Raw genomic sequence first — 12266 nt, 5'->3', positions numbered from 1 at the left:
CGCAATGGTCCCGGGGCGCGCGTCGCAGCGCTAGCCCCCGAGCCCCCGCCCCCGCGCAATGGTCCCGGGGCGCGCGTCGCAGCGCTAGCCCCCGAGCCCCCGTCCCCGCGCAATGGTCCCGGGGCGCGCGTCCCAGCGCTAGCCCCCGAGCCCCCGCCCCCGCGCAATGGTCCCGGGGCGCGCGTCCCAGCGCTAGCCCCCGAGCCCCCGCCCCCGCGCAATGGTCCCGGGGCGCGCGTCCCAGCGCTAGCCCCCGAGCCCCCGTCCCCGCGCAATGGTCCCGGGGCGCGCGTCCCAGCGCTAGCCCCCGAGCCCCCGTCCCCGCGCAATGGTCCCGGGGCGCGCGTCCCAGCGCTAGCCCCCGAGCCCCCGTCCCCGCGCAATGGTCCCGGGGCGCGCGTCCCAGCGCTAGCCCCCGAGCCCCCGTCCCCGCGCAATGGTCCCGGGGCGCGCGTCCCAGCGCTAGCCCCCGAGCCCCCGTCCCCGCGCAATGGTCCCGGGGCGCGCGTCCCAGCGCTAGCCCCCGAGCCCCCGCCCCCGCGCAATGGTCCCGGGGCGCGCGTCCCAGCGCTAGCCCCCGAGCCCCCGTCCCCGCGCAATGGTCCCGGGGCGCGCGTCCCAGCGCTAGCCCCCGAGCCCCCGCCCCCGCGCAATGGTCCCGGGGCGCGCGTCCCAGCGCTAGCCCCCGAGCCCCCGCCCCCGCGCAATGGTCCCGGGGCGCGCGTCCCAGCGCTAGCCCCCGAGCCCCCGTCCCCGCGCAATGGTCCCGGGGCGCGCGTCCCAGCGCTAGCCCCCGAGCCCCCGCCCCCGCGCAATGGTCCCGGGGCGCGCGTCGCAGCGCTAGCCCCCGAGCCCCCGCCCCCGCGCAATGGTCCCGGGGCGCGCGTCCCAGCGCTAGCCCCCGAGCCCCCGTCCCCGGCCAATGGTCCCGGGGCGCACGTCGCAGCGCTAGCCCCCGAGCCCCCGCCCCCGCGCAATGGTCCCGGGGCGCGCGTCGCAGCGCTAGCCCCCGAGCCCCCGTCCCCGCGCAATGGTCCCGGGGCGCGCGTCGCAGCGCTAGCCCCCGAGCCCCCGCCCCCGCGCAATGGTCCCGGGGCGCACGTCGCAGCGCTAGCCCCCGAGCCCCCGCCCCCGCGCAATGGTCCCGGGTCGGGCTGGACTCCAGGGCCCCTCCTCTGAGCCTCGCGCGCCGCCCTGGGGTCTGCTCGCGGACGCTGCGATCCTGCCACTGGCAGCTCGGCACGAGGGCCCGGCTGCCGGCCGATTGCAGAGCCCCCTTCGCCCCTGGGCAGCCCTACCCCCCGGGCCGCTCCGGCCGGAAGCGAGCGGCGCCGGCCGGGCTGCGTTTGGGGGGGACCGGAAGTAGCCCGGTACTTCCGGCGAGGGCGCCCGGATGCTGAGTTGGCTGTTTCCGGCCACCTCAGTAGTCGAGGCCAGGCTGAGGGTGGCGGGGCCGGGCGGCGCCCGGGGCGGAGCGGCGCGGACATGGTGCTGCTGACAATGATCGCGCGGGTGGCGGACGGGCTCCCTCTGGCCGCCTCCATGCAGGAGGATGAGCAGGTGAGAGCGGGGCCCTCCTCCCGCGCGGCCCGGAGCCCCCCGCCTGCCCAGGGCCCCCCTTCCCGTGCCCCCCCGCCTGCCCAGGGCCCCCCCCGCCTGCCTAGGGCCCCCCTTCCCGGCCCCCCCCGCCTGCCCAGGGCCCCCCTTCCCGTGCCCCCCCGCCTGCCCAGGGCCCCCCCCGCCTGCCCAGGGCCCCCCTTCCCGGCCCCCCCCGCCTGCCCAGGGCCCCCCTTCCCGTGCCCCCCCGCCTGCCCAGGGCCCCCCCCGCCTGCCCAGGGCCCCCCCCCGCCTGCCCAGGGCCCCCCTTCCCGTGCCCCCCCGCCTGCCCAGGGCCCCCCCCGCCTGCCCAGGGCCCCCCTTCCCGGCCCCCCCGCCTGTCCAGGGCCTGCCCAGGGCCCCCCCCCGCCTGCCCAGGGCCCCCCTTCCCGTGCCCCCCCCCGCCTGCCCAGGGCCCCCCTTCCCGGGCACCACCCCGCCGCCCCCCTTCCCGGGCGCCCCCCCGCCTGCCCAGGGCCCCCCTTCCCGTGCCCCCCCGCCTGCCCAGGGCCCCCCTTCCCGTGCCCCCCGCCTGCCCAGGGCCCCCCCCGCCTGCCCAGGGCCCCCCCCGCCTGCCCAGGGCCCCCCCCCGCCTGCCCAGGGCCCCCCCGCCTGCCCAGGGCTCCCCTCCCGTGCCCCCCCCGCCTGCCCAGGGCCCCCCCTGCCATCCCCCACCCGCCCAGGGCCCCCCTGCCACCCCCCGCCTGCCCAGGGACCCCCTTCCTGGGCCCCCTCTGCCACCACCCTGCCTTCCCAGGGCTCCCCTCTTCCTGGGCCTTCTTTGCCGTCCCACGGGCCTTCTCCCTTCCCAGACCCATGTCCCCCATCCCAGGCTCAAGTCTCCTGATGCTCACTGTCTGCTTTCCAGCCCAGAATGCCCCCCTCCAGACCCTCCCTTTCTGGCCCAGAGCGCCCCTCAGATTGAAATCAATCCCTCGGGGAACAGAGGCTGTAAAAGGGTGGTTTGGGTTTGTGCCTTCTCAGAAGATTGAGGTACTGCTTGAGTTTGCTGGCAGGTGTGAGTTTTAGGCAGCTGATGACCTCTGCCACTGTGCTTCTCACCCTGTGACTCCTTGAAGATGAAACTCACCCACCTCCTGGCACTCAAGAGACATAAAATAACATGTTAAGGGGTGATTAGGGCACTGACCACCGAGTCAAGTACAGCCTTATCATTCTGGAATCTAACGGTACCATTTTAATGGTAGTTGGAGCTTTTTTGCAGTTCAGCAAGGCTACTTGTGTTATGAGCCACTATAATATTCATTAATATTAAATCTACCCACCCATAACCAGATTTGTAATTTTGCCACTTTTTTGACTAGTTACATTATATATTATTTAAATTAATACTTGCACCAATGTTCTTTTCAGACTATTAATATAAACATTTTGATGACACATTTTAAAAATGCTTATTAAAAGCCCTGCTAAAACTAGTTATAACCAAAATGGAGCCACAATATAATTTTGGATCATGTCTTTAGTACTGTCAAGGGGCTGGGGGTTGGTTTTTTTTAGCCTTTTTTTTAACACTAACAACTTTAATTTTCTGTATTTCTCCACACTTAAATACAAATTAGGCTTTGGTTAAAGTTAGCTTAACGTATTTTATAGGCTGCAGTGGTCTCACCCTCCATTGCTGAAAGGGTCTTTTGTGTTGTGTAGAACTGCCATCTCTCCAAACTATGCTATTCTTCCATCAACAGCTCACAGCCTTCCCCCCTTCCCGGAATCATGCCCTCCAATTTCTGGAGGGTCTGCTGACACTCACTGTCCATTTTCCAGCCCAGAAAGCCCCCTCTTCAGACCCTCCTTCCTAGCCCAGAGTCCCCCTCAGACTGAGATCAGGGGGACAGAGGCTGCAGTTGCATCGGCAGTGGGGGTTAGTTTAGTACAACATGGCTGTTAGTGAGGTGAGTGGCTTTTTCACTCCATGCCTGATGCAGCTATTTTGATTGAACTTTAAGTGTATCCCAAGCACCCTGGGGAGAGGTGGAAACTAGATTTGGCATCAAGATATAGGCATTCCCTTGTCCCACAGTGTTTGGACTTAGAGAGAGAGAGATTGTGTCCCCCCTAGTAACAATGAAGTTCCCAAAGACTCTTTTTCCACAGAGATCCCAAAGTAGATCAGAACTATATAAGAAGCCAAGACTCACCCCTCAGTGCCACTGAGATTCTCATCCTTGCATACATACATGCATGCTTTTGAGGAAGCAAGCTAATTCTCCTGGCCAGAGAGAGATTGTCATTCCTGCATTGTAAACCCAGGGTTAGTAGAACTCAAGTTCTACTGACACATGTTCTCTGGGCCAAGACCCTCTGCAAGAAATGCTTAAAAAAATCCCCAAACCCCAAAAGCCACAACTTCATAGGGACTTCCAAAAATGGGGACTGATGTATTCATCAGAGGTAGATTCCTGAGATCTACCAGCATGTACTACTTAGTTTGATTGTGCCCATCAACTTCAGATCCAGTTCTGGTAAAACTCTTTGCAGTTAGCTGTGGACATTGTATTAGTGTCCTTCTGGGAAAAGGGCCTGCCTGTGCCTTAAAAGACTGTTGTATTGTTTGCAGTTCACTGTGCCATGTGGTAGAACCTGGCCTAATAGACTTTTTCTGCTTCTCAGTCAGGTCGGGACCTGCAGCAGTACCAGAGCCAAGCTAAACAGCTTTTCCGGAAATTGAATGAACAGTCACCTACCAGATGCACCCTAGAAGCAGGATCAATGGCTTTCCAGTAAGTATAAAGTGCTGTAGAGGTGGAAAGTGTCAGCATCCCAACTTACGTTTTTAGAAAACCAAAAGGTACTTCCAGAAGACATTAGAGGTTCAGTAGAATTTGGGCCATGAGAGATGAGTAAGAGTCAGTAATGTATCCTACCAGCCCATGGGAAACCTGTGCTCAAAGGAGAGTGTGTTATCTCCTTTTATATATTTTTTTTAATTTCTGTTCTTCTCTAGCATTATTAAACTTCACACGTTCCTGTCAAATTCTTGCATTCCCCCATTATTTGTTCTGTAGACTACATGTTTTCGCTTTCCCTTAAGTTTTCTCTACAGGTTGTATCTGCTATTCATTCTGGCACCTAATGTTCTGTAGATTCTCTGAGGCTAAAGTGAGAAGTTGCACCTATACTCTAGGGGTGTGTCTAGACTACGGGTTTTGTCGACAAAAGTGGATTTTTGTCGACAAAACTAAACCTGCGTCTACACTACCACTGAGTTCTGTCGACATAACGTCGACAGAACTCAGCAGTTTTGTCGACGCTGGTAAACCTCATTTTACGAGGAATAACGCCTTTTGTCGACAGAAGGCATTATTGCATCTAAACTGTCCTTTGCGTCTACACTGCCATGTCGACAAAGCAGCTTGCTTTGTCGACAGAACTGAATGTAGTCTAGACGCTCTTTGTCAACAGTATCTGTCGACAAAAGCCTGTAGTCTAGACGTACCCTAGGTTAGCATTACCACACCTGGTTCAGCCTATATAAGACTCTCTTCGCTCTACTAGAGCATTTCCTTTCATGTACCAGCCCTCTACTGCAAACTCATTGAATTGTTGTCTGTTATTTCCCTGAAACTTTTCAGCATTTCTGCTCTCCAGTAGGGTTGTAAAGTCTGGTTTAATCAGTTAACCGGTTAAACATGTCTGCCCAGCCAGAGCAGTCCCTGTCTACCTCAGGCCAAGACAAGCATGCTGCAGGTAGCTGCACTCCAAAGTGGGTGGGCTGAAGCACACCCTCCCCCGCTCCGCCTGCCCCCATTTAAGTGGTTAACCAGTTAAACATAACCAATTAACTATTTACATCCCTACTCTCCAGCAAGCATCGTCCATATTTTTATATCGTCTAGTATTAATATTCCAAAGTATCTTAGTTGTGTTCAGCTCATCTCTTTTGAGTTTGCTGTCTTACTAAAATCTTCTATAATGTTTGCCCTTTGCTTCCCTCGTAGACCCTTCTAAGATAGGACCAACTGTAAAGCTTACTGATGTCTTAGCAGACTTGCTCAGAATAAGCAGCAAGATAGCAAACTCTGCTGGTGGGATATCACATACATTAGGAAAGACCTGAGAGGACTGATGCAGTTTAGAGAGTCCTGACCAAGCTAAGCAGCACAGTGGCAGATGACATGAAATTGTTGACATGTCCAAAGCTATGTGGATTGAAAGGAATAATTTTAACTCCTGCACCACGCAGGTTGTAAACTAAAGATTCAAAACATTATAAGAGGGGACGTGAAATTGATGCAAAGTATAAAGACATGGCTAGTTACTTTCTCGCCTAACACTAAACCAAGGGGATAATTAAATAAAAGGTGCCAAAGTCAAAATTGCTAAAGGAAATTGTTTTCAATGCGGTTAATTTCCATATGATCTCATTGAGGGCAAGATAGTAGCAAGACTAAATCATAGTACAGCTGAAACTATTGAAAACTACTATATGAATAGCCTAAACGAACACTGAAAACTACTATATGAATAATCTGAAAACGTTTGAAAAAATGTGGCTGTTGCTGAGTCTGAAAACCCAGGTTTGAAGAAATTTCTTCAGTCATTTTAAATGTCGATTACAGTGAGCCTTATGAGCAACTCAGTTTGAGCATGTGAGTATGCATGCTGATACATACACAGGCAATAAGTGCCTTCGTAGCCTGCTGTGAAATTAGTCATGAGCTGACCTTTGGCTGATTAGGGTCTTAAATCTTTATGTGCACAGATTACTAGCTTCCTTGAGAACCAACCCTTGGCCTTTGCCAGATGGTGCCTGTTAAAGAAGTGATTTTTTTCTTCTTTCTTAAAGTAAATATAAGGATTTGAATTCCGAAAGCGTGCACATTAACACTGCATAGATAAACGATCAGAAATCTAGAATTCAAAAGGTTGAAGGTAGCCAGCTGTGTCTTTGACCCTTTACATATACTAATAGCAAAGAGACCTAGTTGCATGATTTCTACTGTGTTAAATGTCATGCCAAAAAGTGTTAATGTGTGTTAAAAGATGAAAAAAACAAGTAATTATATAAAAAAATCCTATTCAAGTTAATCTGGGGTTGGCAGTTCTAAATCCATGTGCTGTCTCTGCTGAGATAGAAGACTAGGAATCTAAAACAGCTACTATAAAGGGAGTAAGAACAGATCTGGGAAGAATGGGGACCAAGGCGGGAGAGCTCAGATCAAAACTACATAATGGTGTATCTGTGCACATGGTCGGAGATCGTGCTAAGAGAAGATACTGTGCTCTTCTTATACTTGCCTTTAACTTGCTGTTATGTGTCTCACGTGAGATTTTTCCCTATCTTAAAAAGGTTTGTGTTGAAAGAGGTTTTCTTCTTTTACTCTTTGAACCCTGAAATGTTATAGATTGCCCAAGCGCTTGCTAATGATTGGTGGTATGCTGGAAGGGATCCAGTACATGTATTGGATTACTAGTCAGACCAGAACACTGAAGACAGGGATCAGAAATGATGGTTTGCCTCATACTGTTTGGAACATACTGTAGAAACAGAGTCCTGGGCTGTGAGGTATATGGTAGGGAATTCCTTAGGGAAATCAAGAAGCAAATCTGTGAGTATTTTCTGTTCCTTGGTGGACAGTGGTGACTACACTCTTATTCGAGGTGATGTCCATTGTTGTTGGAGGCTTTTTTCAAAAGCTAGTAAGTGCCAGGTGGAGATTGCATCACAAATGGATAATCCTTGCCTTTGTGTCCAATAACTAATTATTGAATATGGCAAATTTGAACAATTTACACGTCTGGGGCTCTAGAGGCTAAGAGGAGAAAAATGAGATCTGTCTGCTTGGAGCTGCCGTGAGGATGTACATGTGGCTACCACTTTTACTAGGCTATTGTATGATTTCAAACTTTGATTCCACACAGTGGCCTAGTGTTTGAAAAAAGAATTGGTCAGTTATGACAGTGTGCACATTAATGGTGTCCTAAATCTCTACACACAGGTGTTGATAGGAAAAGAAGGGTAATTTACAGGTTACATTTACCATTATATTTATGGTAGTGCAGATGCGTGATGGAAGTTTTGAACCCATAGGAAACCGCGATCTAGGAGAGGTTCTTTCAAAAAGAAAAGCTTTTTTGAAACATCCTGTAAACCTAATTTTTTGAGAGGTACAGGATCTTTCGAAAAAGACTTTTCTTTTCTTAAAAAACCGTGTCTAGACCACGGTTTAACTTTTGAAATAGCGTTTTTTGAAAAAAAACCGCCGTGACGCAATTATGCAAATGAAGCGTGGGAAATTCAAATCCTGACTTCATTTGCAATTTCGATATATCTAATTAGCATCCCTCTTTCGAAAGAAGGATGTAGTCTAGACATAGCTGAAAGAGAAACTAAGGCATTCAGAAGGGTTTGAAATGAAGCCTAATGTTTAGACGTGGAAGTGCAGTCATGAGACTTGCAGTAGCGTAACTGTGTCCTCACATGTGCGCTGAGAACCTGACCCTTACACTCCAGCATCCATCCCAAGCAAACTGTCCCCTTAGCAAGGAATGCTAAATGTAGTCTGTACCCACAAACTGAGGTGAGTTGGACTCGTCACAGAACCAAAGGAAAAAGCTTTACGATGTCCTGGTGAGACGAGCTTGCAGAAAGGAGTCATTCGCCACTCCTCACTGAGGACCCCAATCTGCCAGGCATGGGGCGCTCTCGTCACCTTGCAGGGTTGTGCCCTGGGAGGCTGTTGTACAGCCAGTCATCAAGCAGGTTGTCGCATGTAAAGTCCTCCTAGTTGGGTGGGTAGAATGAGATTATGGGACTTGCACAGGAAGGGAAATGGTTAGTAGAGTGACAACATATCCCAATATTGGAGACGTGTCTGAAACCATCTGTGCTGTGTGATGCCTGATACACTTTTGTGTGGGCTGTAGTAATAAACTGAAAGACGGAGGCACTCCGCCACAGAGAAGGGAAGAGGGAAAAGTGGTGTCCTGCGGGGCAAGGTTAACATGTGTCCTGTTTGATCTCTTCTAGCTACGTTATTGAGAAAGGGGTATGTTACCTGGTGTTGTGCGAAGCCAACTTCCCCAAGAAGCTGGCCTTTGCCTACCTGGAGGATTTGTATTCTGAGTTCGACGAACAGCATGGAAAGAAGGTGCCGACGGTCTCCAGGCCCTATTCCTTCATTGAGTTCGGTGAGGTCCTTCCCCTTGAGACTAATTAATAAGCATCCTGTTTGTTTGGCCACATTAGCCTCTCCCAGCTCAGACCTTGGAACTTACCACTGGCAGTGGAGAAATCTGGTGTTCTCTGTGAGCCAGGACTGCCAGGTATGTGAATGGAGCAATGGCAGGGAAAACGGCAAATTTCCTATAATCCAACTTTCTGCTTTTGAGTGTTGGCTTTTTTCTTGTTAGCATTCGTGTGCTCTTGCTCTCTCTTCCTGCAGTGCTCTGCCACTGAGGTGGCCCGCACACCGGTAGTCGTGCTCTGTGGGCAGCCCTATGATTCCTCTAGGCAGCGGTTCTCCCTTGATTGCATTTTAAAGGGGAGAAGCAAAGCAGCAAACTTCCTCTCACTTGAGGGTCACGCAAAGCATGGCAGAGCTTCCAAACCAGCTCTCTGCTGTACTGTTACAGCAGCATTGGAGAGATGTGGGATGCGAATGTGAAGCCACTCGGGAAGCATCGGGGAAACCTCTGGGCTAATTGGCTTCGGATGTACATGTCGTCTTCTGGGTGGCTTGTTCTTCTAAGCCCAAAGGGCTCCAGTCCTGTCTGCTGCTTTGTCCCTGGTGAAGGCATGCAGGATGCGACCTGCTCTAAAACGTGTCGTCCTTGTGTCCGTCTGGGGAGGACGGGGCTGTCCTGCTCCCCCTGGGATATGCAGTCTGGAGGTTTGGGTGGTTGGGATCTCATCAGAGTAGGGCAGTGAGTGTTGTGGTGAGTGCAGTTGTGGAGGGAAAGTGGGGAAGGCTGACTCAGGGATGTTCTCTGCATGGCCAGCAGGAAGTGCTGGGAGGAAAAGATTTTCATGTTAACAACCACCTTTTGTTCCAGACACTTACATCCAGAAGACCAAAAAGCTCTACATTGACAGCCGGGCAAGAAGGAACCTGGGCTCCATCAATACAGAGTTACAGGATGTGCAGCGAATCATGGTGGCCAACATTGAAGAAGTCTTACAACGCGGAGAGGCGCTCTCAGGTACAGGGAGTTGAGCCTTTGAAATGCCTTCCCCGCGCTGAGGCTGGTGGGCAGGAGGCGCTGAGGGATGGACTCTGAGGCATCGTGGCAAAGGGGGCTTCCTGAGTATTGCTTTGTAGCGTATGTGTCCAGCTGAGTGTGCATTTTAATTTCTGATCTACATCATAAACCACCTGGCCATTTCTAATCTTCCCTGGAGGAGCCAGGGCCCCCCATGGGCGCGGGGCTGTTCTCGCCCCACAGAGATAAATGGTAGCGATGTGACTCCCGGACAGGAGTGAGGTGTTGAGTTGACATGGTGCTGGGGAGCCTCCCGCTGCTGCAGCTACTGTTGTTCCCTTCTGTGTAACGCCCCAGACATAGTCAATGCAGTTAAACCTAGTGAGCTTACCAAAGGAATCCTTTGGAATAGTAGGAGTTTGGGGCTCGGGGGGCGCAGTAAATCAGATACAGCTCCAAGACAGCAGCTGCGGTTATCTACCAACACAACACTGTGGGAGTGTCTTGGTGGTATTAATCATGCAACTAATCTGCTTCCACTTTCTCTTCAACAGCTTTGGACTCCAAGGCCAACAACTTGTCCAGTCTGTCCAAGAAGTACCGTCAGGATGCAAAGTACCTTAACATGCGTTCCACCTATGCCAAACTGGCAGCTGTGGCTGTTTTTTTTATCATGTTAATAGTCTATGTGAGATTCTGGTGGCTGTGAGGTGCTGGCAGTCACCGGAGAGGGAGCACTTGTAGCATGGCAGGGGTATGCGTGTAGCACACTTTGTTCCCAGGGATGTGCATTAGAATCCACCCAGGGCTGTCCCCCGTAAGGGTGTGTCCTGAAAATGACCCTAAGTACCACACCCCTTAGCAAATCTGAATTGTAGGCATAGAGTTTGGGTGGGCACGAGGCTCCTCCTCTAGGCACTGGACTCAGCTCCCACAGTACTAAGCTCATAACGGTGCTGTTGGGTGTCTCCTGGAGCAGTTGATCTGACATTTATCCTAACCAGGGGCTGCTGGCAGCAGTCACCTCTTCCTCCCTTTCAGAGAGTAGCGCTAGTGAGAAATGGAATCTAATGGACATTCCTTGTGTCAGCAATGTTTGCTTTCTCCAATCTGAGTCTGCTTTTGCTTTTTAAAACAAGACTCCCTTGTTTGAAGGCTGATTCTGCCCTGTATATATTGTAATGGCTTTCACCCTTGTCGAACTAGCTGTTGTTGGGTTTACGTTGTCTGACATCTTTGCTTGTTAAATTTTCAGTTGCTTTAGGAATAAATGGATATTAAATTATGCCTTAAAATTACATTATCTTGAGTCTTAGACAGTGAAAGACTACTGTCACGGACTCCTACAAAATTAAACGCCTAGTTTGTAAATCTCACTTTCCTGCCAGTTGTGTGTAAGAGTTTGTTTTAACATGTCTCAGAACAGTCTTTTGGTGTAATTAAAAAGGTATTGGCCCAGGCGTAATGCAAGTAGTTTAATCTGTTTTCCTGACACCAGTCTATTTCCAGAATCGTTGCATTATTTCTTTCCCCTCTGTATTCCTCAAACAAGTGTATCCCTACCACTCGCGTTCCAGCACTTGCTAACTATCCTACAAGAACAGTCCAGCATGTGTGATGGTGCAGAAAATAGAACATTTCTTCAAGAAAACGTTTGTTTCATGTTTCTGTGAAGTTGGTGATAAAGAATAGTATTGAGTTTTAAAAACCAAGCTCTTGTGTCAATGTCGTGTTCTACCTAGTGTCACTGCTCTCCACTTCTTGTGGCAAAGTCAAACTGTAGCTGAAGCGAGATTCATATTGTGGGGCTATAGCGTTTAATTTCCAGTTTCTCACTGGCCAATAGAAACAGCTCCATTGTGATGCAACTTTTGCAGTTGAATTTTTGGTCCAAGTGCTAGAAACTTTCTTTCCTGTTCGGGATCAGTTTTGTAAATCAGATCTCTGTAAAGGCGCCCCCTGCACCTCTCCACAGTAAGGTGTCTGTTTCTGTCCTTACCTAGGAAGTGAACTCTCAGAGAACAGACATAACAGAAGGACAGATTCAAATTCCTCTGCATCTCCAGAGAACACTTAGTCTGCTGCGCCTCTGACAGTGTGAGATGTGGTCACAGAGTGTCTCCGGCAGTAAGGTAGGGGGGCTGGAGTGACAAGCAGCCCGAGCGACTCCCCTCTCTTCCTGTGGGCAGGCAAGTAGGCAGCTACAGTTTGTCTGCTGGTCTACTTGAAACCAGCCCCGGGTCACCGTGAAATAAACACTTGCAAATGGTCATGTCCTTTAGTGTGGAGTTTTCTGTCTGCATGCACGTTATTTTCAGAAGAGACCCTCTCCCGCCTTCTCACAGTCCAGTTTGTCCTGGGGTGGAACTGCGCAGAGGCACCTTCACGAATGCTGTTAAGGAAGTAGGCTTGTGGCTGGGATAGAGCATGCCCTTTATCTAGGGCTGGGCCCCATTTTTCACCTGCAGGAAGGATAGAGTTTGCCAAATGCCATTGTCTTTTTT

At 51.8% G+C, this 12266-nt stretch overlaps 1 protein-coding gene across 1 annotated transcript; it reads left to right on the top strand.

The window, feature by feature from the left end:
- The first annotated feature begins 1388 nt into the window (after positions 1–1388).
- Positions 1389–12038, top strand: SEC22B (SEC22 homolog B, vesicle trafficking protein). Its single transcript, XM_075916315.1, has 5 exons — positions 1389–1560; positions 4231–4340; positions 8591–8751; positions 9616–9762; positions 10317–12038. The coding sequence occupies exons 1-5, from the start codon at positions 1486–1488 to the stop codon at positions 10469–10471; spliced, it is 648 nt and encodes a 215-aa protein (XP_075772430.1). The 5' UTR covers positions 1389–1485; the 3' UTR covers positions 10472–12038.
- Positions 12039–12266: the final 228 nt, after the last annotated feature.

The sequence above is a fragment of the Pelodiscus sinensis genome, unplaced genomic scaffold (assembly GCF_049634645.1).
Source record: "Pelodiscus sinensis isolate JC-2024 unplaced genomic scaffold, ASM4963464v1 ctg121, whole genome shotgun sequence".
Lineage (NCBI taxonomy): Eukaryota > Metazoa > Chordata > Testudines > Trionychidae > Pelodiscus > Pelodiscus sinensis.
This window is presented reverse-complemented; position numbering and strand designations above follow the sequence as displayed.

Excerpts from the sequence above, each read along its gene's own strand:
- SEC22B (XM_075916315.1), top strand. The coding sequence starts at position 1,486 with ATGGTGCTGCTGACAATGATCGCGCGGGTGGCGGACGGGCTCCCTCTG. Across the intron at positions 1,561-4,230 it reads CCATGCAGGAGGATGAGCAG|TCAGGTCGGGACCTGCAGCA; the intron begins GTGAGAGCGGGG and ends TCTGCTTCTCAG. Across the intron at positions 8,752-9,615 it reads CTATTCCTTCATTGAGTTCG|ACACTTACATCCAGAAGACC; the intron begins GTGAGGTCCTTC and ends CTTTTGTTCCAG.